Genomic DNA, 25,362 nt, shown 5'->3' with positions numbered 1-25,362 from the left:
GCTACGTTTGCATAAACCTTGGCGCGAATATCGAAGCAAAAACAACACTTAAGCAGCAGCAGCAACAACAATAATAATAATGGATGACTTCGCGTTTGTACAGCTGCTGCTTCTCGTCGCTTAAAAATGGCGATCTTTCGCGGTCTTATTATTGTTGTTGGTCTTAACAACTCCCCCCCCCCCCCCCCCCCCAAAAGTAAGCGGTTCTTTCCTCTGGCCCAGCAGAGAGTTGGTGCTAGCCTGGAACTGGTTTTTCTGGCCCCAGAGCCAGTTCTTTGTCAGTGGAAACAGAAAACCCGGTTCCAAACTAAGCACTGGCCCCGAACCAGCCCTGGAACTGCTTTGGTGGAAAAGGGGCAATAGTGAGTCGGGAGTAGTGAATGAGTGAGTGATTTCAGACACAACATCAGAGTTCTGTCCCTAGATCTAAGTAAGTAAGTCAAGTTTATTGATAAAGTGCTTTTCACAGACAAGTGTCAAAGTGCTGTACAGGGAGCAAATTAGAGGAAACGTGTAGAATAGGAGTCTCAATATACAAGAGACAAGAAAACAAACATGAAATACAAGAAATGGTAGATGCAGACAGTTTATAAAAGCCACAAAGCACAATAAGTAAAAGGCAACAACCTAACAGTTACCCAAATGCCATATTGATCAAACGTGTTTTTGGTAGTTTCTTAAGAGTCAGTGGTGTTGGTAAGCCTGATGAATAGAGGTAGAGCATTCCACAGCCTCGGAGCAATGAACTCGAATACCCAATCGCCACAGGGTTTTAGATTGGTACGGGAGACAAGAAGTATGTGTAGGTTGTTTGACCTTAGGGAGCGAGCTGCTGAGTACGGGTGGAGGATATCGGTCAGATAAGCAGGGGCCTGGCTATGGAGTGCTCTGTATGTGAGAGTGAAAATTTTAAAATGGATCCTGAAAGTAACTGGGAGCTAGTGTAGAGATATAAGTAGAAGGGTGATGTGGGACCATCGGTTTGACTTGGTGAGCAGTCTTACGGCAGCATTTTGAATAGCCTGTAGACAATCGAGAGCAGATTTATTCAGTGATGAAAAGAGTGAATTGCAGTAGTCTATATTGGAGGAGATGAAAGCATGTATGGGCATCTCCAGCTCAGTATATGAAACTACTGCTCTTAATTTACTAATGTTCCTTAGATGGAAAAAGCCTGACCTGGTCAGCTGCTTTACATGGCTATGAGTTGATGATGACTGGTTGAATATAACCCTAGGTTTTGCGGGCCTGGGTGGGCAGCAGAAGAAAGAAATCCCTTTTTTTTTTTTTTTGATGGATAAGACTTCTAGGTGCAACAAACAGAACCTCTGTCTTATCTGCATTTAGCTGTAAATAGCTTCCTTGTGCCCAATCCCTGTTGTCCCCGAGACAATCGAGAAGTATTGATGATAATTTATCAGTCTCGCAGGACTCAAATGTAAAGTGGAGTTGGAGGTCATCAGCAAATAAACAGTATGAAATGTTGAAGCAGCATGTAAATCAGAATAAGTAAGGGTCCCAGGACCGAGCCCTGGGGGACACCACAAGATGGTGGGAAGGAGTCGGACACAAAATCACCAGTGGAGACTGAACTTTGGTCAGTGAGACCAGTAAGATGAAAACCAGTCTGAAGCTGTGCCCGATATGCCCACCAGACAGAACAGCAGCAAGGCCCCTGTTCTTTCAAGGATATTTGAGGCGTACACTGCTTCAACACATGGGTCAGGGTTATTTGGGGGAGAGGGAAAACTAATTGATTGATCATCTGAAGGGTGGTGATAAAATTGCACACTGCTCCTTTAAATAAATGTGTATTTTGAAATCAAGTCAGATTTAAAAAAAAAAAAGGAGGGCCATAACAGAATGCACTTTTGCTACATGTATGTGATAAAGTTTATCAGTAGAAGATACGAAGAAAGCACAAATGGGTGGCCATGAGCGCGTGTACAAACATGCAGAAGGCATTTTGTTGTTGTGTTGAAGCATGCAATAGGTCATTATGTTTGGTGCAATTTTAGCTTCGGTTACTGGATGAGTATTGCTTTGACAGTACAGACAGTAAAAAAAGAGTGTGTGGTGTTATAATGTCACTGTTAACCACACACAACTTGGAGAAAATACTGCTTCAAAATGATTATCTGCCTCAGCACGAATAATAAATGGGCCTTCAACACAGTAGTCAGAGCAAGAGGTAACCGCTGATTGCTGGGTTTCACATGACATCACATCTGCCTCATTAGTTATTCAGAACTTTAGCTGGTGGTCTACTAAAGCTCAGTTGACAGTGTTTGTACGGCGAAGGTTCATCGCTCATGTGAAAAATGCCTTATGCTTGCATTGTTTAAGGTTGTTCAAACCGTGAAACTGATAAGTTTCTTCGGTTCCCCATGAACTAATAAAAAAGCTGAACGAACACAGGATTTCACAAAAAGACGTTGAGAAAGGCGGCTTTTGAACCTCTCACTGAAATCAAAGGGAGCCGAGTCGAAGCATGCTCGAGTTTGCAGTGATCACTTGGTGAAAGGTTTGTATCTCCCCCTCAGCTGTCCTTAGCGTTTTCCAAGTACTTTTCTTGCTGTGTGTCATTATTTTACGGTACTTTTTTTGGTCATGAAGTGCTGAAGTCCCCAGCTGTTTCTTTGTTTACTCCTCACAAAGTCCACATGCATGAAGGTCACAACAAAATTCTTCCCCAGCCGTACAGTTACAATGCGCCGTGATCACTTCTCCGTCTTGTTTAACTAAGATCCAGGTCTTTAAAGGGGTTTCTGATGATCTTTGTGAATGAGTTACCTGAGAGATAAGAGCCAACACAAGTGAGAATCAAGCCAACTGTTGTTTGTTTACACTTCAGCTTGCAGCGCTTCGCTGTAAAGACACAAATGAAAAGCTTAAAAAAAAAAAAAAACTTGGACGGGCAAAACCAATCCAGGATTCATTTGGCAGCGACTTGATCCCGAGGTCCTTTACCCAGCCACATACAAAAAAGGTGTGAGCCTCCATACTCTTCCACACTTTGATCTGTTTTGCAGTGTAGAAGGCCGTCTGCAACACCAGATAGTTCGAGATGTCGGGGAACTTGACTGAAGGGTAGTTTTCGAGATCGTATGACAAATCCTTCTTTCCCAGACTGTAGGGGTCGATTCCATTGCACATAGCAATCTTCTGAATACATCTACAGCGAGCAGTGGCTTCTAGATTATGAGCGTACTCTAAGTTATCGCTAGTTGTTTGCACTACGGCATCCGTTTAAACCACCAGCTATTTCACTTCTGGTAAAACTGCTAAGAAAAGTTACATGACTGAAACCCAGCAATTAGTTCTGTCCTCTTAACTACAGATCTTGTAATTAACATCTTTTTATAAGGTCATTTAAACATTTCAGAAATTTGTCTGCTCCGATCTCTATAGTGTGCGGAGCATCATAGGCATTTTTACAGCCAGCATCACTTCACAAACTGAATTGATTAGACTTGTGTCTATTGTGCAGTGGAATGTCGTGATGCAAACATGTAATCAAATGACATTCACTTTGAGAGAAAAGAACACGGGTTGAAAAGATTTAGATGTCTCTAGGCAGACTGACTGTTTTTAGTGCTGTGTTTATTAAACCGGCTCCTTATTCAGTACTCCTACTCAGTCTTTGCAGGCAGACAAGTGCCTAAATTAAAAACAAAAAATTCCACATCGTTTTTTACACACATGTACACAATTGAAAATTTTAAGATAGTTTAAGATGTCACAGTATACAGTGGTGCTTGAAAGTTTGTGAACCCTTCAGAATTGTCTATATTTCTGCGTAAATATGACCTAAAACATCAGATTTTCGGGCGGCACGGTGGTGTAGTGGTTAGCGCTGTCGCCTCACAGCAAGAAGGTCCGGGTTCGAGCCCCGTGGCCGGCGAGGGCCTTTCTGTGTGGAGTTTGCATGTTCTCCCCGTGTCCGCGTGGGTTTCCTCCGGGTGCTCCGGTTTCCCCCACAGTCCAAAGACATGCAGGTTAGGTTAACTGGTGACTCTAAATTGACTGTAGGTGTGAATGTGAGTGTGAATGGTTGTCTGTGTCTATGTGTCAGCCCTGTGATGACCTGGCGACTTGTCCAGGGTGTACCCCGCCTTTCGCCCGTAGTCAGCTGGGATAGGCTCCAGCTTGCCTGCGACCCTGTAGAACAGGATAAAGCGGCTAGAGATAATGAGATGAGACATCAGATTTTCACACAAGTCCTAAAAGTAGATCAAGAGAACCCAGTGAAACAAACGAGACAAAAATATTATACTCGGTCATTTATTTATTGAGAAAAATGATCCAGTATTACATATCTGTGAGTGGCAAAAGTATGTGAACCTCTAGGAGTAGCAGATAATTTGAAGGTGAAATTAAAGTCAGGTGTTTTCAATCAATGGGATGACAATCAGGTGTGAGTGGGCACCCTGTTTTATTTAAAGAACAGGGATCTATCAAAGTCTGATCTTCACAACACATGCTTGTGGAAGTGTATCATGGCACGAACAAAGGAGATTTCTGAGGACCTCAGAAAAAGCGTTGGTGATGCTCATCAGGCTGGAAAAGGTTACAAAATCATCTCTATAGAGTTTGGACTCCACCAATCCACAGTCAGACGGATTGTGTACAAATGGAGGAAATTCAAGACCATTGTGACCCTCCCCAGGAGTGGTCAACCAACAAAGATCACTCCAAGAGCAAGGCGTGTAATAGTCAGCGAGGTCACAAACGACCCCAGGGTAACTTCTAAGCAACTGAAGGCCTCTCTCTCACATTAACATTAGCCAATGTTCATGAGTCCACCATCAGGAGAACACTGAACAACAATGGTGTGCATGGCAGAGATTGCAAGAAGGAAAGCCACTGCTCTCCAAAAAGAACATTGCTGCTCATCTGCAGTTTGTTAAAGATCATGTGGACAAGCCAGAAGGCTATTGGAAAAATGTTTTGTGGACGGATGAGACCAGAATACAACCCGATTCCAAAAAAGTTGGGGACAAAGTACAAATTGTAAATAAAAACGGAATGCAGTGATGTGAAGTTTCAAAATTCCATATTTTTATTCAGAATAGAACATAGATGACACATCAAATGTTTAAACTGAGAAAATGTATCACTGAAAGAGAAAAATTAGGTGATTTTTAAATTTCATGACAACAACACATCTCAAAGTTGGGACAAGGCCATGTTTACCACTGTGAGACATCCCCTTTTCTCTTTACAACAGTCTGTAAACGTCTGGGGACTGAGGAGACAAGTTGCTCAAGTTTAGGGATAGGAATGTTAACCCATTCTTGTCTAATGTAGGATTCTAGTTGCTCAACTGTCTTAGGTCTTTTTTGTCGTATCTTCCGTTTTATGATGCGCCAAATGTTTTCTATGGGTGAAAGATCTGGACTGCAGGCTGGCCAGTTCAGTACCCGGGACCCTTCTTCTACGCAGCCATGATGCTGTAATTGATGCAGTATGTGGTTTGGCAATGTCATGTTGGAAAATGCAAGGTCTTCCTGAAGAGAGACGTCATCTGGATGGGAGCATATGTTGCTCGAGAACCTGGATATGCCTTTCAGCATTGATGGTGTCTTTCCGAGATGTGTAAGCTGGCCCATGCCACACGCACTAATGCAAGCCCATACCATCAGAGATGCAAGCTTCTGAACTGAGCGCTGATGATAACTTGGTCGTCCTTCTCCTCTTTAGTCCGAATGACACGGCGTCCCTGATTTCCATAAAGAACTTCAAATTTTGATTCGTCTGACCACAGAACAGTTTTCCACTTTGCCACAGTCCCATTTTAAATGAGCCTTGGCCTCTGGATCATGTTTAGATACCGGCTTCTTCTTTGAACTATAGAGTTTTAGCTGGCAACGGCGGATTGGCACGGTGAATTGTGTTCACAGATAATGTTCTCTGAAATATTCCTGAGCCATTTTGTGATTTCCAATACAGAAGCATGCCTGTATGTGATGCAGTGCCGTCTAAGGGCCCAAAGATCACGGGGCACCCAGTATGGTTTTCCGGCCTTGACCCTTACGCACAGAGATTCTTCCAGATTCTCTGAATCTTTTGATGATATTATGCACTGTAGATGATGATATGTTTCAAACTCTTTGCAATTTTTACACTGTTGAACTCCTTTCTGATATTGCTCCACTATTTGTCGGCGCAGAATTAGGGGGATTGGTGATTCCTCTTCCCATCTTTACTTCTGAGAGCCGCTGCCACTCCAAGATGCCTTTTTTATACCCAGTTATGTTAATGACCTATTGCCAGTTGACCTAATGAGTTGCAATTTGGTCCTCCAGCTGTTCCTTTTTTGTACCTTTAACTTTTCCAGCCTCTTATTGCCCCTGTCCCAACTTTTTTGAGATGTGTTGCTGTCATGAAATTTCAAATGAGCCAATATTTGGCATGAAATTTCAAAATGTCTCACTTTCGACATTTGATATGTTGTCTATGTTCTATTGTGAATACAATATCAGTTTTTGAGATTTGTAAATTATTGCATTCCGTTTTTATTGTACAATTTGTACTTTGGTCCCAACTTTTTTTGGAATCAGGGTTGTAGAACTTTTTGGTTTAAATGAGAAGCGTTATGTTTGGGAGAAAGGAAACCACTGCATTCCAGCATAAGAACCTTATCCCATCTGTTAAACATGGTGGTGGTAGTATCATGGTTTGGGCCTGTTTTGCTGCATCTGGACCAGGATGGCTTTCCATCATTGATGGAACAATGAATTCTGAATTATACCAGCAAATTCTAAAGGAAAATGTCAGGACATCTGCCCATGAACTGAATCTCAAGAGAAGGTGGGTCATGCAGCAAGACAACGACCCTAAGCACACAAGTCGTTCTACCAAAGAATGGTTAAAGAAGAATAAAGTTAATGTTTTGGAATGGCCAAGTCAAAGTCCCTGACCTTAAGCCAATCGAAATGTTGTGGAAGGACCTGAAGTGAGCAGTTCATGTGAGGAAACCCACCAACATCCCAGAGTTGAAGCTGTTCTGTACGGAGGAATGGGTTAAAATTCCTCCAAGCCGGTGTGCAGGACTGATCAACAGTTACTGAAACGTTTAGTTGCAGGTATTGCTGCACAAGGGGGTCACACCAGATACTGAAAGCAAAGGTTCACATACTTTTGCCACTTACAGGTATGTAATATTGGATAATTTTCCTCAATAAATAAATGACCAAGTATAATATTTTTATCTCATTTGTTTAACTGGGTTCTCTTTATCTACTTTAGGACTTGTGTGAAAATCTGATGATGTTTTAGGTCATATTTATGCAGAAATATAGAAAATTCTCAAAAGGGTTCACAAACTTTCAAGCACCACTGTATAACTGGAAGAGCTTCATTTTGGTCAAAACTGACTGTTTTGTGGGCAACTACACACATGCTACTATTTGAATGACTTTTTTTTGGAAAAACTATTCCATTTGGCGATGGACTCGGACAGGATCCTTCTGCAGCCTGAGGGCTTTGGTGTTTATAGCTGTAATGTTTGCTCTACAGGTGTGCAGTGTTTTGGAGAGTCTGGAGCAGGAGTATAAGCGGGAGGAGGACTGGTGTGGCGGAGCAGACAAACTGGGTCCCAATTGTGAGACAGATCACGTCACCCCTATGATCAGCAAGCACCTGGAGCAGAAGGAGGCCTTCCTCAAGGTACCATACCGTACCCTGAGGCTACAGTGTCTCTGCAGCTTTTAATGGGCTCTAATGATTCATGTATACGTGTATGTGTGTCTCCTTTCAGGCGTGCACCCTGGCCAGACGAAACGCTGATGTGTTCCTCAAGTACATGCACAGGAACAGTGTGAACATGCCTGGGATGCTGAGTCACGTCAAGCACCCGAGCAGCAGGTCAAAAGTGAGTTCGCAGAACGCTGTAGGAGGACAGGGTATCTCCGGATGTTTGTAGTGATTCGGTTAGCAAAGCATCGCTAACAAATGGCTGTGTCTATGATGGTGCTTTTCAGTTCAAACACACTGCACATGCTGTTTTCCTGCGGTTGAGCTTTTACCAACTCGTGTGTGTCTCTGCTGTTGTCTCTGGAGGCGTATCTAAAACACAGCTGGTCTGCCGACAGAAGAAATATGTGTTTCTTTTTTTGTTTGTTTGGTTAACATTTTAAATTATGTTCTGTTCTGACATCTATAGTGGAGAAGTGTGACATAGCATGGTTCTATGGTTCTATCTTTTTGACAAGAGTTGTGGTTGCAGCAACTGACCCACTTAGATCCAGTTTAGCCCAGTTTGTAGCGTGCACTGTGTATCTGCGCACACCCCCCCCCCCCCCCCCCCCCCCGTTCTGTTCTGTTCTAGTCCGTGATTTAATGACTCACGAATCTGGAAACAGTAAGTGGGTCAGGCCTCAGCACTGCAGAACTAGACACACTGTCTCAGGAGGTGGATCCATCCTTTTGTCTTCACATGATATCCACACACTCAAACACACACCTCATTACCAAGTGCATGTCCTTCCTCGAGCCATAGACGTAATTGATATCTGCTGCTTAGTAGACGTAACTATTTTCAAGCTGTACACATTTAAAATGATTAGAAGGAGACATTTTGGATGATTTTGCTCTGCACGCTTAAAAACGAAGAAAAGGAACCAAAGAATCTTCTGGTTTATTTTTCACCAGCTTGGTGACAAAAGTGATGAACATTTTGGTGCACAATGATGCCCTGGCAGAAGCGTTTGAATTCGCTTTGTTTTTTTGTCATTTAACCAGCTCATAACCAGTTTAACCAGCTCACTGAAATTACTGATGCAAAGGTGTTTTACTTTACGGTTTACCGGTGATTGCTGCTCGTCAGTCTGATCTTAGTATTATACAGCAATTTTTCACGAGATGTTTTAAACGACATTGTACTTCAACTCATTTCGATATTTTTCGTCTTGAAAAATGTGACCACCGACTGTTTAATCATCCACTATTCAGCTTGTTGCCTCAGGTAAAGGAATCTTCTGCGCACTTAAGGAGCAGATCCAGCATTATGCCTAGAATAAGCACAGAGTGTTTTAGGATTTTTTTTTTTAAATCGATTAATTTTTAAATACAAGTTGATGTAGGTTTTTAGATTAGGTTTACATTTGTGCATTTCTGTTATTTGTGTTGTTGCACTTGATATGTATTTTTTTTTTTAATCTAGTGAATAAAGACATACAACCCCGATTCCAAAAAAGTTGGGACAAAGTACAAATTGTAAATAAAAACAGAATGCAATAATTTACAAATCTCAAAAACTGATATTGTATTCACAATAGAACATAGACAACATATCAAATGTCGAAAGTGAGACATTTTGAAATTTCATGCCAAATATTGGCTCATTTGAAATTTCATGACAGCAACACATTTCAAAAAAGTTGGGACAGGGGCAATAAGAGGCTGGAAAAGTTAAAGGTACAAAAAAGGAACAGCTGGAGGACCAAATTGCAACTCATTAGGTCAATTGGCAATAGGTCATTAACATGACTGGGTATAAAAAGAGCATCTTGGAGTGGCAGCGGCTCACAGAAGTAAAGATGGGAAGAGGATCACCAATCCCCCTAATTCTGCGCCGACAAATAGTGGAGCAATATCAGAAAGGAGTTCGACAGTGTAAAATTGCAAAGAGTTTGAACATATCATCATCTACAGTGCATAATATCATCAAAAGATTCAGAGAATCTGGAAGAATCTCTGTGCGTAAGGGTCAAGGCCGGAAAACCATACTGGGGGTGCCCGTGATCTTCGGGCCCTTAGACGGCACTGCATCACATACAGGCATGCTTCTGTATTGGAAATCACAAAATGGGCTCAGGAATATTTCCAGAGAACATTATCTGTGAACACAATTCACTGTGCCATCCGCCGTTGCCAGCTAAAACTCTATAGTTCAAAGAAGAAGCCGTATCTAAACATGATCCAGAAGCGCAGACGTCTTCTCTGGGCCAAGGCTCATTTAAAATGGACTGTGGCAAAGTGGAAAACTGTTCTGTGGTCAGACGAATCAAAATTTGAAGTTCTTTATGGAAATCAGGGACGCCGTGTCATTCGGACTAAAGAGGAGAAGGACGACCCAAGTTGTTATCAGCGCTCAATTCAGAAGCCTGCATCTCTGATGGTATGGGGTTGCATTAGTGCGTGTGGCATGGGCAGCTTACACATCTGGAAAGACATCATCAATGCTGAAAGGTATATCCAGGTTCTAGAGCAACATATGCTCCCATCCAGACGATGTCTCTTTCAGGGAAGACCTTGCATTTTCCAACATGACAATGCCAAACCACATACTGCATCAATTACAGCATCATGGCTCCGTAGAAGAAGGGTCCGGGTACTGAACTGGCCGGCCTGCAGTCCAGATCTTTCACCCATAGAAAACATTTGGCGCATCATAAAACGGAAGATACGACAAAAAAGACCTAAGACAGTTGAGCAACTAGAATCCTGCATTAGACAAGAATGGGTTAACATTCCTATCCCTAAACTTGAGCAACTTGTCTCCTCAGTCCCCAGACGTTTACAGACTGTTGTAAAGAGAAAAGGGGATGTCTCACAGTGGTAAACATGGCCTTGTCCCAACTTTTTTGAGATGTGGTGTTGTCATGAAATTTAAAATCACCTAATTTTTCTCTTTAAATGATACATTTTCTCAGTTTAAACATTTGATATGTCATCTATATTCTATTCTGAATAAAATATGGAATTTTGAAACTTCCACATCATTGCATTCCGTTTTTATTTACAATTTGTACTTTGTCCCAACTTTTTTGGAATCAGGGTTGTATATTTTAAAAGGAAGAAAAATCACACGAACACTTGTAAGATATTAATATGAACCGATTGTGGATAAAACAATAATGAACTAAAAATAACGTTCAATGGGTGTCAGCAAAGCACTAAACTCTGTGCCTTAGAAAGTGGCCTTTGCAAGTGTATTCTGCCTCGTCCATCAGTAACAAACACTCCTGCTAGTCCTCCTGCTTGAGTACCATTGCTTGCTGTTGGTACTCGTCTTGTGCGGCTTTTCTCTACTGGAAGCTTGTGGTTAATGAAACAGTGCGATTTCAGGTATCTGGTGTCAAAGTTGTGTGCTTGTGCTGTGGAAAAAACCTTGTGTGTGTTTTGTTCAGACATCCTGAATGAGCTGCTGCAGAGGGAGAACCGTGTCCTGCACTTCTGGACAATGAGGAAGAGGAGGCTGGACCAGTGCCAGCAATATGTGGTGTTTGAACGCAGTGCCAAACAGGTTTGTCTCGTACTTAAACGCACTTGCACACCTGCTCATGTTTGCTGTCTGTCTCGTTTCTTTCCATCAGTGCCTCTTTCATGTTTGTTTTCCTAAGTAACAATTCAACTTATACCACACTTTGTTGCCTTTAATTACCATTTTCAACATTCTCATTAAGCTAATTAGCTTTCTTTCCACACAACAATCACTGCTAAAGAGTGCTGTGCTGCAGAGCGCCGCCTGGCCATCTGTCCCTCTGCTTACACTGACCACTTCGCTGCTTCTGACACCGAATTCATTTCAGAATCTCAGCAACTTGTGCTCAGTGATCTCTAACTGAACCGAGCTGCTCCGAGGTCAATCCTACGAGCAGGTACTGATGTGCGCATTCATGTGGGTTACAGGCTCTTGAGTGGATCCATGACACTGGCGAGTTCTACCTGTCCACACACACGTCCACAGGCTCCAGCATCCACCACACCCAGGAGCTGCTGAAGGAGCATGAGGACTTCCACATTACAGCCAAGGTAGCCTCCTTGCTTCAGTGCTGGAGCTTTTCCATACGTTTCACTTACGCGGAGTGCGGACACATCATAATTTTTAAATGCAGATTCCTAGTTTATAGATTTGATATTTTGGTCAAATTTATTAATGCAGCCCTAATTTTCTTTTTCCATTTTTAAACTGAAACTTTGTTCGGTATGTTTGTATTTATGCTGCCTTGTATAAGAATTCACGCCCCTTGATCTTGACCTGAAATAGATTAATGAGGCATAATTCAGATCAAGTCCATTTTGGTTCCAGGTTGTAAACTCGACAAAATGTGGTCAAGTTCAAGGTGGGTGAATACTTATGCAAGCCAGGGTACATATGAGATAAGATTGTGATGTCCAGTAACAGTGACAAATGCAATTTAATACAGATTTAGTCTATTATTCAACATGTATTATAAATGGATACACTACCGTTCAAAAGTTTGGGGTCACTTTGAAATGTCTTTATTTTTGAAAGAAAGGCACTGTTCTTTTCAATGAAGATCACTTTAAACTAATCAGAAATCCACTCTATACATTGCTAATGTGGTAAATGACTATTCTAGCTGCAAATGTCTGGTTTTTGGTGCAATATCTCCATAGGTGTATAGAGGCCCATTTCCAGCAACTCTCACTCCAGTGTTCTAATGGTACAATGTGTTTGCTCATTGCCTCAGAAGGCTAATGGATGATTAGAAAACCCTTGTACAATCATGTTAGCACAGCTGAAAACAGTTGAGCTCTTTAGAGAAGCTATAAAACTGACCTTCCTTTGAGCAGATTGAGTTTCTGGAGCATCACATTTGTGGGGTCGATTAAAGGTGGGGTACGAGATTTTGGAATAGCGGTTCCCGCAAGCCATGTTTTGAAAAGAAACACGCCCGCCCTCGCCAAGCTCCCACCCCCCCGCGTCTCCACCCCTTTGCTGTGACTGCAAAATCAGAAAAGTCACTCGTTTTTAACTCGCTCTAGTGACCTCATTTTTTACACTACAGACAAAAAAATTACATCAGTGTGTTCAGGAGAGCCTTGTGGCGCTCACTGTGAAAGAATTTTGTGAATATCTCCTTCTGTTTTCGTGTAAATCCCCGTTGTTTGGAGGGAGCACACTGAAAAAATCCTGCGCTTTCTGTGTGACACTCTGCTCGCAGCGTGCGGGTTGGGGGAGGGGCTTCTCTCTCTCTCTCACACACACACACACACACACACACACACACACACACACACAGAAGGGATGGGCTGCTCGCGGGCTTCAGTCTGATTGACGTGTCAGTATCCAATCATTTTGAGGTGGTACCTCGATATGATTGGATGGCGTTTTTCCTTTATTGTAGACTGGATTAAAATATTTCGTTTTTGGGTCACACCTTCTATTGTACTGCTTGCAACATGGGTGTGAGGAGCTTTTCAAGCAATATGGTAAAAAATACTCCTGAAAAAAATCTCATACCCCACCTTTAAATGCTCAAAATGGCCAGAAAAATGTCTTGACTATATTTTCATTGTACAACTTATGGTGGTAAATAAAAGTGTGACTTTTCATGGAAAACACAAAATTGTCTGGGTGACCCCAAACTTTTGAACGGTAGTGTACATGCTAATGGATACGTTAACACTAGACTTGGACCCTGTTGTCTGTCCCTCTCTTCATCCTCAGCAAACCAAAGAGCGGGTGAAGCTGTTGATCCAGCTGGCTGACGGCTTCTGCGATAAAGGTCACGCTCATGCTGCCGAGATCAAGAAATGGGTGACGGCTGTGGACAAGCGCTACCGAGACTTTTCACTGCGCATGGATAAATACCGCACCTCACTAGAGAAAGCTCTGGGCATTTCTTCTGACTCTAACAAAGCGGTATGTTTATCCCATCTGCTGTCTGTTTTTACCAGCACAAAGCTCCTTCTGCTGTCACTCTGGGCATGTGTGCTGTTGAGACATCTGTAGATTTGAGGTTGGAGGTGTTTTATTACTCTTCCCATAAGTGCACCATTTGATGGGTCGAGCCACATATTTTTAAAGCTTCATATACTGTAGTACGTGCCATAGAAGTCAAGACAGCAGATTTCTAAAATGCTTGTTCAGTCCAAAATGTGGCATGGATTTCAGCCAGAAATTTTTCAAGGAGGGCCACATCATGCTCTGTTCATATTAAAGATCCAGCCATCCGTTATCCGTAACCGCTTATCCTGTACAGGGTCGCAGGCAAGCTGGAGCCTATCCCAGCTGACTACGGGCGAAAGGCGGGGTACACCCTGGACAAGTCGCCAGGTCATCACAGGGCTGACACAGACACAGACAACCATTCACATTCACACCTATGCTCAATTTAGAGTCACCAGTTAACCTAACCTGCATGTCTTTGGACTGTGGGGGAAACCGGAGCACCCGGAGGAAACCCATGCGGACACGGGGAGAACATGCAAACTCCGCACAGAAAGGCCCTCGCCGGCCGCTGGGCTCGAATCCGGACCTTCTTGCTGTGAAGCGACAGCGCTAACCACTACACCACCGTGCCGCCTATATTAAAGATGTTAAATGAATATTTAAAGTGTAAATATTTACTAGCTGTCTTTTACAATAGTTTTTATAATGTTTAATATTTTTCTTTCTTTCATTTTATCTTCTCTAGAGCAAAGACCTGCAGCTGGATATTATCCCTGCCAGTGCCCCAGGGTCAGAGGTCAAATTAAGGGATGCTGCTCATGAGCTGAATGAAGAGAAGCGCAAGTCTGCTCGCAGAAAGGAGTAGGTGTCCTCAGCTGCTACCGTATTGTAGCATCTTGCACCATCAAACACAGCTCACCGCACAACCACACAGCTCACATCACCATGGAACCGCATAGCTCATGTCATTGCACAGATGCACTTTCCAGGGCTACATTTTAAAAAATGTTCTGGTCACCTCAGCAAACCAAAAGTATATAAATAACTAAAAGATACTCCACTGCACGCTTAGCTACATTTACTTGGCCATTTTAGTATATGAAAAAAAAACACCTTTTGCCGGATTTTAATGTCAATCATTTCTAGACAGACATCAAGTTATAGCAACATATTTATCATCTGTTTAAGCAGGTCATCAGTTTTAAACGCAGGCCAGCACTGATAGCACTGTGCTTGTTACACTGCACTTACCAGGGTTATGTTTTGAACGTTTTCTTTTTCTGTTCACCTGAGCAGTTTGAGACCAAAAGTACACTACCGTTCAAAAGTTTGGGGTCACTTTGAAATGTCCTTATTTTTGAAAGAAAAGCACTGTTCTTTTCAATGAAGATCACTTTAAACTAATCAGAAATCCAATCTATACATTGTTAATGTGGTAAATGACTATTCTAGCTGCAAATGTCTGGTTTTTGGTGCAATATCTCCATAGGTGTATAGAGGCCCATTTCCAGCAACTCTCACTCCAGTGTTCTAATGGTACAATGTGTTTGCTCATTGCCTCAGAAGGCTAATGGAGGATTAGAAAACCCTTGTACAATCATGTTAGCACAGCTGAAAACAGTTGAGCTCTTTAGAGAAGCTATAAAACTGACCTTCCTTTCAGCAGATTGAGTTTCTGGAGCATCACATTTGTGGGGTCGATTAAATGCTCAAAATGGCCAGAAAAATGTCTTGACTATATTTTCTATTCATTTTACAACTTATGGTGGGAAATAAAAGTGCGACTTTTCATGGAAAACACAGAATTGTCTGGGTGACCCCAAACTTTTGAACGGTAGTGTATATAAATGACCAGAAAATAAACTTCCATTTTATTGCTGGATATTCCTGAGCACGTTTCCCTGCTTGAACAATGTGTCGCATTCTCTTCAGTAAAAGGCTGATCTTTTCCCAAAAGCATGTCCAAGAAGAAAAGCAAATTCATGTCTGCATTTTCAGACGGGTGCAGAAATATCCTTGTGATAGCAACTTTTCTGTATAATACATGCTCAACATTCTTTCTCCCACGCTATGGAAGGTGTCTGTGCTCGGCTTTATTCACACTTTTTGTGGACATCAGCATTTTCCTGATTCCATTAACCATAATGGAGAAGTTTTACAATCAGAAGTTATGTATCTTTGTCATGTTTTAGAAGTTATTTACTGCTCATAGCATCTGTGCCTACATTGCACTCCATTGTTATTTATAGTGCAGTTCTGTGCAGTGGGTGTTTCGCTGATGTGTGATAGTGACAAATTATATAGCTTGGCATAAAACTGTCATAAACTCTCATAATTGATTTGTGACATCCAATATCTAGGAGACTGTGCTTGAATTCCAATGAGCATACTTGAGCGAATGAATTTTCACACTGGCTTTTTGCTGTTACAGCACATCATGAATACATCTGTCATCAGTTTATATACTTTGGGCCTGTTTGTTTATTACTTATTAGAATTTATAATGTGTGTATATGTACAGTTTCATCATGGCAGAGCTGATTCAGACAGAGAAGGCCTATGTGAGGGACTTGAGAGAGTGTATGGATGTAAGTAATTGTAATCCTAATGTCTGCCTGCCTGCCTGTCTGCCTGTACTGTACAGTGGTGCTTGAAAGTTTGTGAACCCTTTAGAATTTTCTATATTTCTGCATAAATATGATCTAAAACATCAGATTTTCACACAAGTCCTAAAAGTAGATAAAGAGAACCCAGTTCAACAAATGAGACAAAAATATTATACTTGATCTTTTATTTTATTGAGGGAAATGATCCAATATTATTTTTTGTTTTATTTAACCTTTATTTTACTAGGAAGGTCCACTTGAGACACAGTGTCTCTTCTACCAGGGAGTCCTGGTCAAGACGGCAGCAAAAGTTTCAAATTAATAGAATAGACGATAGACAAGACAACTGTACACAATCCAGACACCAAGTGCAGACTAACACATAAACAACAAAGGCTAGAGAGAGCCACGGAAACAAGATAAAAAATGATACTGCCTATAGGCAGTGACACTGTTCAATATAAACAGCATTTAAGCAACTGAAGTATTACATATCTGTGAGTGGCAAAAGTATGTGAACCTTTGCTTTCAGTATCTGGTGTGACCCCCTTGTGCCGCAATAACTGCAACTAAACGATTCCGGTAACTGTTGATCAGTCCTGCACACCGGCTTGGAGGAATTTTAGCCCATTCCTCCGTACAGAACAGCTTCAACTCTGGGATATTGGTGGGTTTCCTCACATGAACTGCTCACTTCAGGTCCTTCCACAACATTTCGATTGGATTAAGGTCAGGACTTTGACTTGGCCATTCCAAAACATTAACTTTATTCTTCTTTAACCATTCTTTGGTAGAAGGACTTGTGTGCTTAGGGTCATTGTCTTGCTGCATGACCCACCTTCTCTTGAGATTCAGTTCATGGACAGATGTGCTGACATTTTCCTTTAGAATTCACTGGCATAATTTAGAATTCATTGTTCTATCAATGATGGCAAGCCGTCCTGGCCCAGATGCAGTAAAATAGACCCAAACCATGATACGACCACCACCATGTTTCACAGATGGGATAAGGTTCTTATGCTGGAATGCAGTGGTTACCTTTCTCCAAACATAACGCTTCTCATTTAAACCAAAAAGTTCAATTTTGGTCTCATCCGTCCACAAAACATTTTTCCAATAGCCTTCTGGCTTGTCCACGTGATCTTTAGCAAACTGCAGACGAGCAGCAATGTTCTTTTTGGAGAGCAGTGGCTTTCTCCTTGCAACCCTGCCATGCACACTGTTGTTCAGTGTTCTCCTGATGGTGGACTCATGAACATTAACATTAGCCAATGTGAGAGAGGCCGTCAGTTGCTTAGAAGTTACCCTGGGGTCCTTTGTGACCTCGCCGACTATTACACGCCTTGGAGTGATCTTTGTTGGTCGACCACTCCTGGGGAGGGCAACAATGGTCTTGAATTTCCTCCATTTGTACACAATCTGTCTGACTGTGGATTGGTGGAGTCCAAACTCTTTAGAGATGGTTTTGTAACCTTTTCCAGCCTGATGAGCATCAACAATGCTTTTTCTGAGGTCCTCAGAAATCTCCTTTGTTTGTGCCATGATACACTTCCACAAACATGTGTTGTGAAGATCAGACTTTGATAGATCCCTGTTCTTTAAATAAAACAGGGTGCCCACTCACACCTGATTGTCATCCCATTGATTGAAAACACCTGACTCTAATTTCACCTTCAAATTAACTGCTAATCCTAGAGGTTCACATACTTTTGCCACTCACAGATATGTAATATTGGATCATTTTCCTCAATAAATAAATGACCAAGTATAATATTTTTGTCTCATTTGTTTAACTGGGTTTTCTTTATTTACTTTTAGGACTTGTGTGAAAATCTGATGGTGTTTTAGGTCATATTTATGCAGAAATATAGAAAATTCTGAAGGGTTCACAAACTTTCAAGCACCCCTGTATATCTATCCAATGGGTATATTAATTGTGATGTCGCCTCTTAATTGAGGTTTTATTTTTGATATCTGAATAGTATTTTCTCATTTTGAAATAAACCATCTTCACTGTGGTGTGGTGCAGACATATCTATGGGAAATGACTAGTGGAGTCGAGGAAATCCCACCAGGTATCGTCAACAAAGAGCACATCATTTTTGGCAACATGCAGGACCTCTATGAATTCCATCACAAGTGAGTGTGTGTTTATGACCATCTGTGAAAATTCACATGTGCTTTTTAAAAGTGTTGGTGATCTGCTACAATATTGCATAAATACCAATAAACTATTGATGTGTACCACTATGGACAGATGTTTGCATCCATCTCTCTCTCTTTCTCTTTCTTTCTCCGTCTTTCACAGTATCTTTCTGAAAGAGCTGGAGAAGTATGAACAGCTTCCAGAGGATGTGGGTCATTGTTTCGTGACCTGGGTAAGCTTACTGATCCAAAAGCGTATCGTGAAAAAAAACCAAGTTATTTATTTTAGTGGTCTGCGAATAACCTTTATTTGTTCTTTCTCAGGCTGACAAATTCCAGATGTACGTAAACTACTGCAAAAACAAACCAGACTCCACACAACTCATTCTTGAGCATGCTGGATCCTACTTTGATGTAAGAGCTTGTTCTGCAATCCTAACTCTGGTGACATTTCTTAAGATTTCTAAATTATTTTGCATATAATGTGGCTATAAATTCGTGACCTCACAGGAGATCCAGCAGAGGCACCGTCTGGCTAACTCCATCTCCTCCTATCTAATCAAACCTGTGCAGAGAATAACCAAATACCAGCTGCTGCTCAAGGTTAGAACATGTGACAGCACTGACCTTCAGATGAAAACATGAACTCCGTTGAATCTTAGAGTAAAGGTTAATGGGGACGTCTGCATGTTCTAATGCGTCACTGTGTCGTATATGTAGGAACTGCTGACATGTTGTGAGGAGGGCAAAGGAGAAATCAAAGATGGCTTGGAGGTCATGCTCAGTGTGCCTAAGAGGGCCAATGATGCCATGCACCTTAGCATGCTGGAAGGTATTCACACGTCCCCAGGCATGCATGCATGCAAATGTGTGTGTGTGTGAGATATGAATGTCATGTGTTCTCTTAGGTTTTGATGAGAACATTGAGTCTCAGGGAGAACTGATCCTCCAGGAGTCCTTCCAGGTGTGGGATCCCAAGACACTGATCAGGAAGGGCAGAGAGCGCCATCTTTTCCTCTTCGAAATGTCTCTCGTCTTCAGCAAGGAGGTTAAAGATTCCAATGGCAGGAGCAAATACATCTACAAGAGCAAACTCTTTGTACGTGTTCTCTCAAGACGTCATAATGACGAGTTCTACTTTCCATAGGTCTTTAAGTTATGAACATAACTTTGCCATGTATGCATTTAGACCTCGGAGTTGGGCGTTACCGAGCATGTCGAGGGGGATCCATGTAAATTTGCCCTCTGGGTAGGACGGACACCAACCTCTGACAACAAGATTGTTCTTAAGGTATGCGTCTCTCATCGTCGTTTATTCTCTGTCTTTATTTTCTCCTGGTCCTGCTTGGTGGCATGGCTGTGGTGTCGAGCTCTAAGGTGGTCGTCTAGCTTTGTGTTCAGTTCAAGCTCATCTTTCTCACTTTTCTATCTGCTGTCTCAGGGTGATCTCTAACTCCCCTCTCCATATGTGAGCTGTGAAGGTTGTTATATAAATGTTTGCATCTCTGAATATTAACCAATCTTGGTGCCATATTATGTCTACACTTATCTCAAAGATCTGCAGCACCTACAGCTGCACCCAGGGCTTTGAACTGGTTCAAGTAACGAAAACCGGGAACTTTTTCTATTTTACATGGAACAGAAACGAAACCAGAAACTTTATTATTTTTTATGTTCCGGAACAGAAACGCTTATTAAAAATAATGGTAACCGGTTAATACCGGTTTTTATTTCGTTCCTCAAAGTTTCCGTAGCCTACAAATAAAAAAGTCATTCTTCTCCTGCGCAAGTTTCTATGACCCGCTGGGGTTCACTTCCTGTGTGACGTTCGCTGACTGAATGGAGAGAGCGGGAGGGTGGACTACTATCACGTCTCCACATCTTAAATAAGAGGTAAATATTGCAGTCTATCGTTATTCAAAAACATCAATTTCAAACACGATATCAATATATTTGTCCATGTTAATGAGAGGCTCGCGAACATTAAATGACGTTAACCTCTGTTAGCCTATCAATGCATAGGGCCTGACTAGCCTTTGGTAACACACTAAACGAATTCTCTTTCATTTTTGCCACTTTTTCTGTTTGTGTAGATGGGAAGACATACTGAGAATCCAAATCGCCAACATTTGAAATAATAATTGTTTTGAATTATTTCTTGTCTTATTTAATGAAGGTTGTAATAGAATTAGCCTACATTTGGCTTAAGCTGGATGAGACAGAGACATAATTTTATAGCCATTTGTTAAACAGCTGACAGGGAACGTAATTAACCGTTCCGGGAACTAAATTTTTTTGTTCTAACCGGTTCGGGAACGTCTATTTAATGGTGGAACCCAAAACCGGAAACGTTAAAATTCCGTTTCTGTTCGGAACGAACCAATAGGAAAAAAATTCTGGTTCAAAGCCCTGGCTGCACCTTTAATTTCTTTAATCCCTTTATGCACTAGGCACTTTTTTTTTTTTTAAAGTTGCTTACTCTCAGTTCTTCCTGCCCCAAAAGCTAATCACGTTCACAGAACGACTTCAGTTGAGTGGTTTGATCGGCACAAGGCACTTCAAAGGATTTTCAAGTCTATGTTCAGTTTATATCTATTATTAATGATTTCTGTCATCTTTAGGAATTCACAAGTGTGTTTAGGTCAATACACTGATTTAAAGAAAATCTTTGAGAATTTTTCATCAGTGAATTATTAATTATAGTCACTTTTTTCCTTGAAGCAGATTACTGTTCTCAGAGAAAAGCAAGCTTGTTCTTATGATCATCATCAATTATTTTAAATTATACTGGTGTATATTTAAACTGAAAGACAAATACAACTGTGTATATTGGTAGGGGTGGGGGGGATATAGGTCACGCACTTGTCTTGATAGGAAGGTTAAACAATTTTACAAACCTGCTGGTTGGGAAAAGATCCAGTACATAAGATTAAAGTTCATTCATTGATGTTTGCAAGCAGGACTTGAGCAGCCTTTATATTTTTGATAGCTAGTTCAAAAGGGGTGGCTGTTTCACTTGCTGACCTTTCACATGACAAATGATCATGAACATCCGAACACATCTCTATTAGGGTGCATCAGTTGCCCTCACTTTCATAAAATCTGATGCATTTTTGTTTGGGTGTTACTTTTCACCGATAGACCCCTTCACATGTTTATAAACAAACCGACCGTTGCCAGGATACGCGCGCAGCCTGGACCCAGAAACAATGGCGCTGCCCATAGACCGGCATTATGAGCTGTCAGATTATGCCAAACAATTGTCGTTACAAGATCGAGAATGCGACATAAATAAGTTAACTCTAACAAGTGGACATCGCCTACCGGATCCGTATTTAATTAAAGAGTGGACGGACGATGTCAGTAAGTTCCCTGGTATACAATGGCCAGATATATACTCGTACCTTATTGACAAGACTTCAGTGTACACCCACGAAAAACTTCGTGCCTACAAGTCTTTAGATGCATATGATTGTTATGTGCGGGCATGTACAGAACGTGTTTTACACTGAAATTGTTTTAATCAAATTATGCCAGTGATGTGATGGCAATGTGGCTTTAGCTACAACAGCAAATACCAACACTAAACAGCAATTTGCAGGAGGTAATGGCATGAAAGGAATGATAGTGTAAAGAGTGCAGCTAAGAGAAATCAGAGCTGCGTAAAAAGCGAGAGGCAGAGAGCAGAAATGAAACTGAACGGGGCGGGAGCTAGGTTAGAGCAGTCAACGTAAGTTGGCATTTAGAGTGAGGGCACACAATTTTACCTTTCCATCCTTGCTTTAAAATTGTGATTTTCGGCAGACACAAATAACGATGGCACAAAATCTGGACTGCTTGAGTGAAGCGAGACCTCTCCTACAAACAAAATTGCATGCAAAGCTAAGTTAACATGCTAACAATATTCATTACATTGTGTAACTATGACCCAGCTAATCAGACAAACGTTACCAAAGTATTTTGATACATCAATAAACGAAGACTAGAAAGAATAAAAAAGAAAGATTTAATAAATAGCCTGATCTTACCTGTGATGAAGTGGGTGCTGCAAACCCGTGCATTTTTGATGGTGCTTTCATCCCAGTCTACACGTTTCATGGCTTGTAGTCATAGACGTCGGCGGTTTTTTTTTTGAATGGGTGAGATCCTGCTGGAATTCTGAACATTTTAACCCCATCACTGCTACGATTCTGACACCCACCAACACCGTCGCTGAGTCTTTTTTGAGTCCAGGCTGCGCGTGCAATTTCCTCTTACGTATGAATGACGTTTACTGCGAAGGGGTCTATAAAGACATCCTGTAAAATTTTTTGACCATATTCAAAAGTCTAATGGTGGCACCATGAGGTTCATTTTTTGCCAAAAAACGCTTATTTTATGTTTTCGCGTAAGGTTTGAATCACAATGTTGGACTCCATTTATTGATTTCTTGTGACCCAGAGATCATGTTAAGAACCTTTGCAAGGGACTGAGAAGCATTAATGTGATTCATAATACATTTGTACTGTTTAAAAGTAGTTGAACAATGATTCAATGAACAGCTAAAACTCAAACTGTGCTCGATAATATATTTAGAATATGTAGTAAAAATGTGTATCTAAGATATTTGGTATACTCTATAAGGTGACATAATGTTTCATGAAAAGTGATGGAAATTTTGTCATAAAAGTCATAAAATAGCAGCTTTTTCCATAACTTTGAGCTCCTGGTGCCACCATTAAACTTGCAAATTTTGTCAAAATATTTCACCCAGTGTGTTTTCTTACCAAAAGGAACATAAAAACAAAAATGCATCATGATCGGAGGGACTTTTCATTTTTAGGGGGCAGCTGATGCACCCTAATCTCTCTAACATATTTTACTGTCTCTCAGTCTGTGTGAGCTGTCTCAGTTACTGTAATATTTTGTGACTGTCCTGAGAACTGTTAAATAGTTTGAAATGCTGAGCACTTTGCAGAAACGTTTTGTAATGCATGATCAAAATCGGACTTAAAAAAAAAGTCAGTGTTGTCCATCTGTCTTCTGAGTCAGTTTTGTATTGTGCATTTCAAAAGTAGTGAAATTTTCTTCTATATTTCAAATTAAGCTAAGTCAGGGATGCAAACATGGAGCAATGGTGAGTATAGCCCAGCACTGACAGATAACCCTTACAGTAGATTACCATTGAGACAAGAGTTAAGTGAGTGGCCTGCCTCAGCTTTATTCTCCTTCCTTTCTTTCTCTCTCACGTACACACAGGCCTCCAGTATTGAAAACAAGCAGGACTGGATAAAACACATCCGTGAGGTGATTCAGGAGCGCACGGTTCACCTGAAGGGCGCGCTGAAAGAACCTATCCACATCCCTAAGCCTTCCACAACCAAACACAAGGCCCGCAGGTACAATCTCAGGCCAGTAAAACTTTCCTATACTCTTCGAAATGTCGTCTTTTTTTTTTTTTTTACTTTTTCTGTTGCATCCAACTGTGTTTCACGTTCCTTTTAGTATGTACCAGTTTTCTGTTGTAGGATTGTGGATTCTCATGTGCTGTTTGTTCCTCCATGCAGAGATGGAGAGGATCTGGACAGTCAGGGTGAAGGCAGCAGTCAGCCAGACACCATCTCCCTGGCCTCCCGTACTTCTCAGAATACACTAGACAGCGACAAGGTTACAACTCAACCTTCCCCACCCCTCCTCTCATCTTCTGCACTTACCTGCAGTGTATTAACACACTTCTGAACCTGATGCGTTTTCCTTCTCTTTCTTGGTCACGTAGCTGTCTGGAGGCTGTGAGCTCACTGTGGTTATCCACGACTTCATGGCTGGGAACAATAATGAGCTGAGTGTGCGCAGAGGGCAGACGGTGGAGGTGCTCGAGCGGCTCCATGATAAGCCCGACTGGTGCTTGGTGCGTACCACTGACCGCTCACCTGCCCTTGAGGGCATCGTACCTTGTGCCATGCTGTGCATCGCTCACTCACGCAGCAGCATGGAGATGGAGGGAATCTTCAATCACAAAGGTGAAGAGAGCAAAATAATAATTATAATAATAAAGCTTGTATGTCTGGACTTTTTTTTTTTTTCCAAGTCAAGTCAACTTTATTGTCAAATATGCTATACATGCTCGACATACAGCACAGATGAAATATCAGTCCTCTCTGACCCACGGTGCAAACAGGCAATGCAATAAATAAAAATAGAATAATTGAAAAAAACAAACAATATAAACAGTATAAACACTCTAGATAGGAACTAGACATGGACTAAACACTCAAACAATATAAACAGTATAAATAAACAGTATAAACACTAGATAAAACAAGACATAGACTAAACACTCAGACAGTATAAACACTCTAGATATGAACTAGACGTAGACTAAACACTATTATATCTATCTATATATCTAATATCTATATATCTATATATATATATATATATATATATATATACACACACACACACACATATATATATATATCTATATATATATATATATATATATATATATATATACACACACACACACACACACACACACACACACACACATATATATACATACATATACACACACACACACACATACACATATATATATATATATATATATATATATATATATATACACACACACACTAGGGATGTCCCGATCAGGTTTTTTTGCCCTCCGATCCGATACCGATCATTTGATTTTGAGTATCTGCTGATACCGAGTCCCGATCCGATACTTCTTATAATCCATAAAAAATAAAGGCAAGGAAAGAAACGGATCCAGGATGTTCCTCATTTTTTATTTAACACCTTATTTTAACATCCAACAACTCCGTTAGCAAACAGAGCACTTACGTGAGGCAGTTTCAACAATAAATAACAAATTTAAAAAAAATAACCTTAAAATACCTGGCAGGAATGTAAACAAATAAAAAAAATAAAGTGCCACAGTGCCGGTAATTTGCTTTTAAGAACACATCTCACAGTGGT

The 25,362-nt window shown here is 41.1% G+C and overlaps 1 protein-coding gene across 1 annotated transcript in view; it reads left to right on the top strand.

Annotated features, from left to right (window-relative positions):
• Positions 1-25,362, top strand: part of trioa (trio Rho guanine nucleotide exchange factor a) — a 319,083-nt gene that overhangs the window by 263,607 nt on the left and 30,114 nt on the right. The window contains 18 exon segments of the mRNA XM_060942859.1: positions 7,522-7,671; positions 7,763-7,853; positions 7,856-7,876; positions 11,136-11,251; positions 11,638-11,760; positions 13,424-13,618; positions 14,394-14,509; positions 16,170-16,236; positions 18,284-18,393; positions 18,563-18,632; positions 18,724-18,813; positions 18,910-19,002; positions 19,120-19,231; positions 19,308-19,498; positions 19,589-19,690; positions 23,638-23,777; positions 23,946-24,045; positions 24,155-24,398. Coding sequence (XP_060798842.1) covers positions 7,522-7,671; positions 7,763-7,853; positions 7,856-7,876; positions 11,136-11,251; positions 11,638-11,760; positions 13,424-13,618; positions 14,394-14,509; positions 16,170-16,236; positions 18,284-18,393; positions 18,563-18,632; positions 18,724-18,813; positions 18,910-19,002; positions 19,120-19,231; positions 19,308-19,498; positions 19,589-19,690; positions 23,638-23,777; positions 23,946-24,045; positions 24,155-24,398 — 2,131 coding nt within the window.

Source organism: Neoarius graeffei, chromosome 16 (assembly GCF_027579695.1).
Source record: "Neoarius graeffei isolate fNeoGra1 chromosome 16, fNeoGra1.pri, whole genome shotgun sequence".
NCBI classification, from domain to species: domain Eukaryota; kingdom Metazoa; phylum Chordata; class Actinopteri; order Siluriformes; family Ariidae; genus Neoarius; species Neoarius graeffei.
The sequence above is the reverse complement of the archived record's forward strand: the minus strand, read 5'-3'. Positions and strand labels throughout refer to the sequence as shown.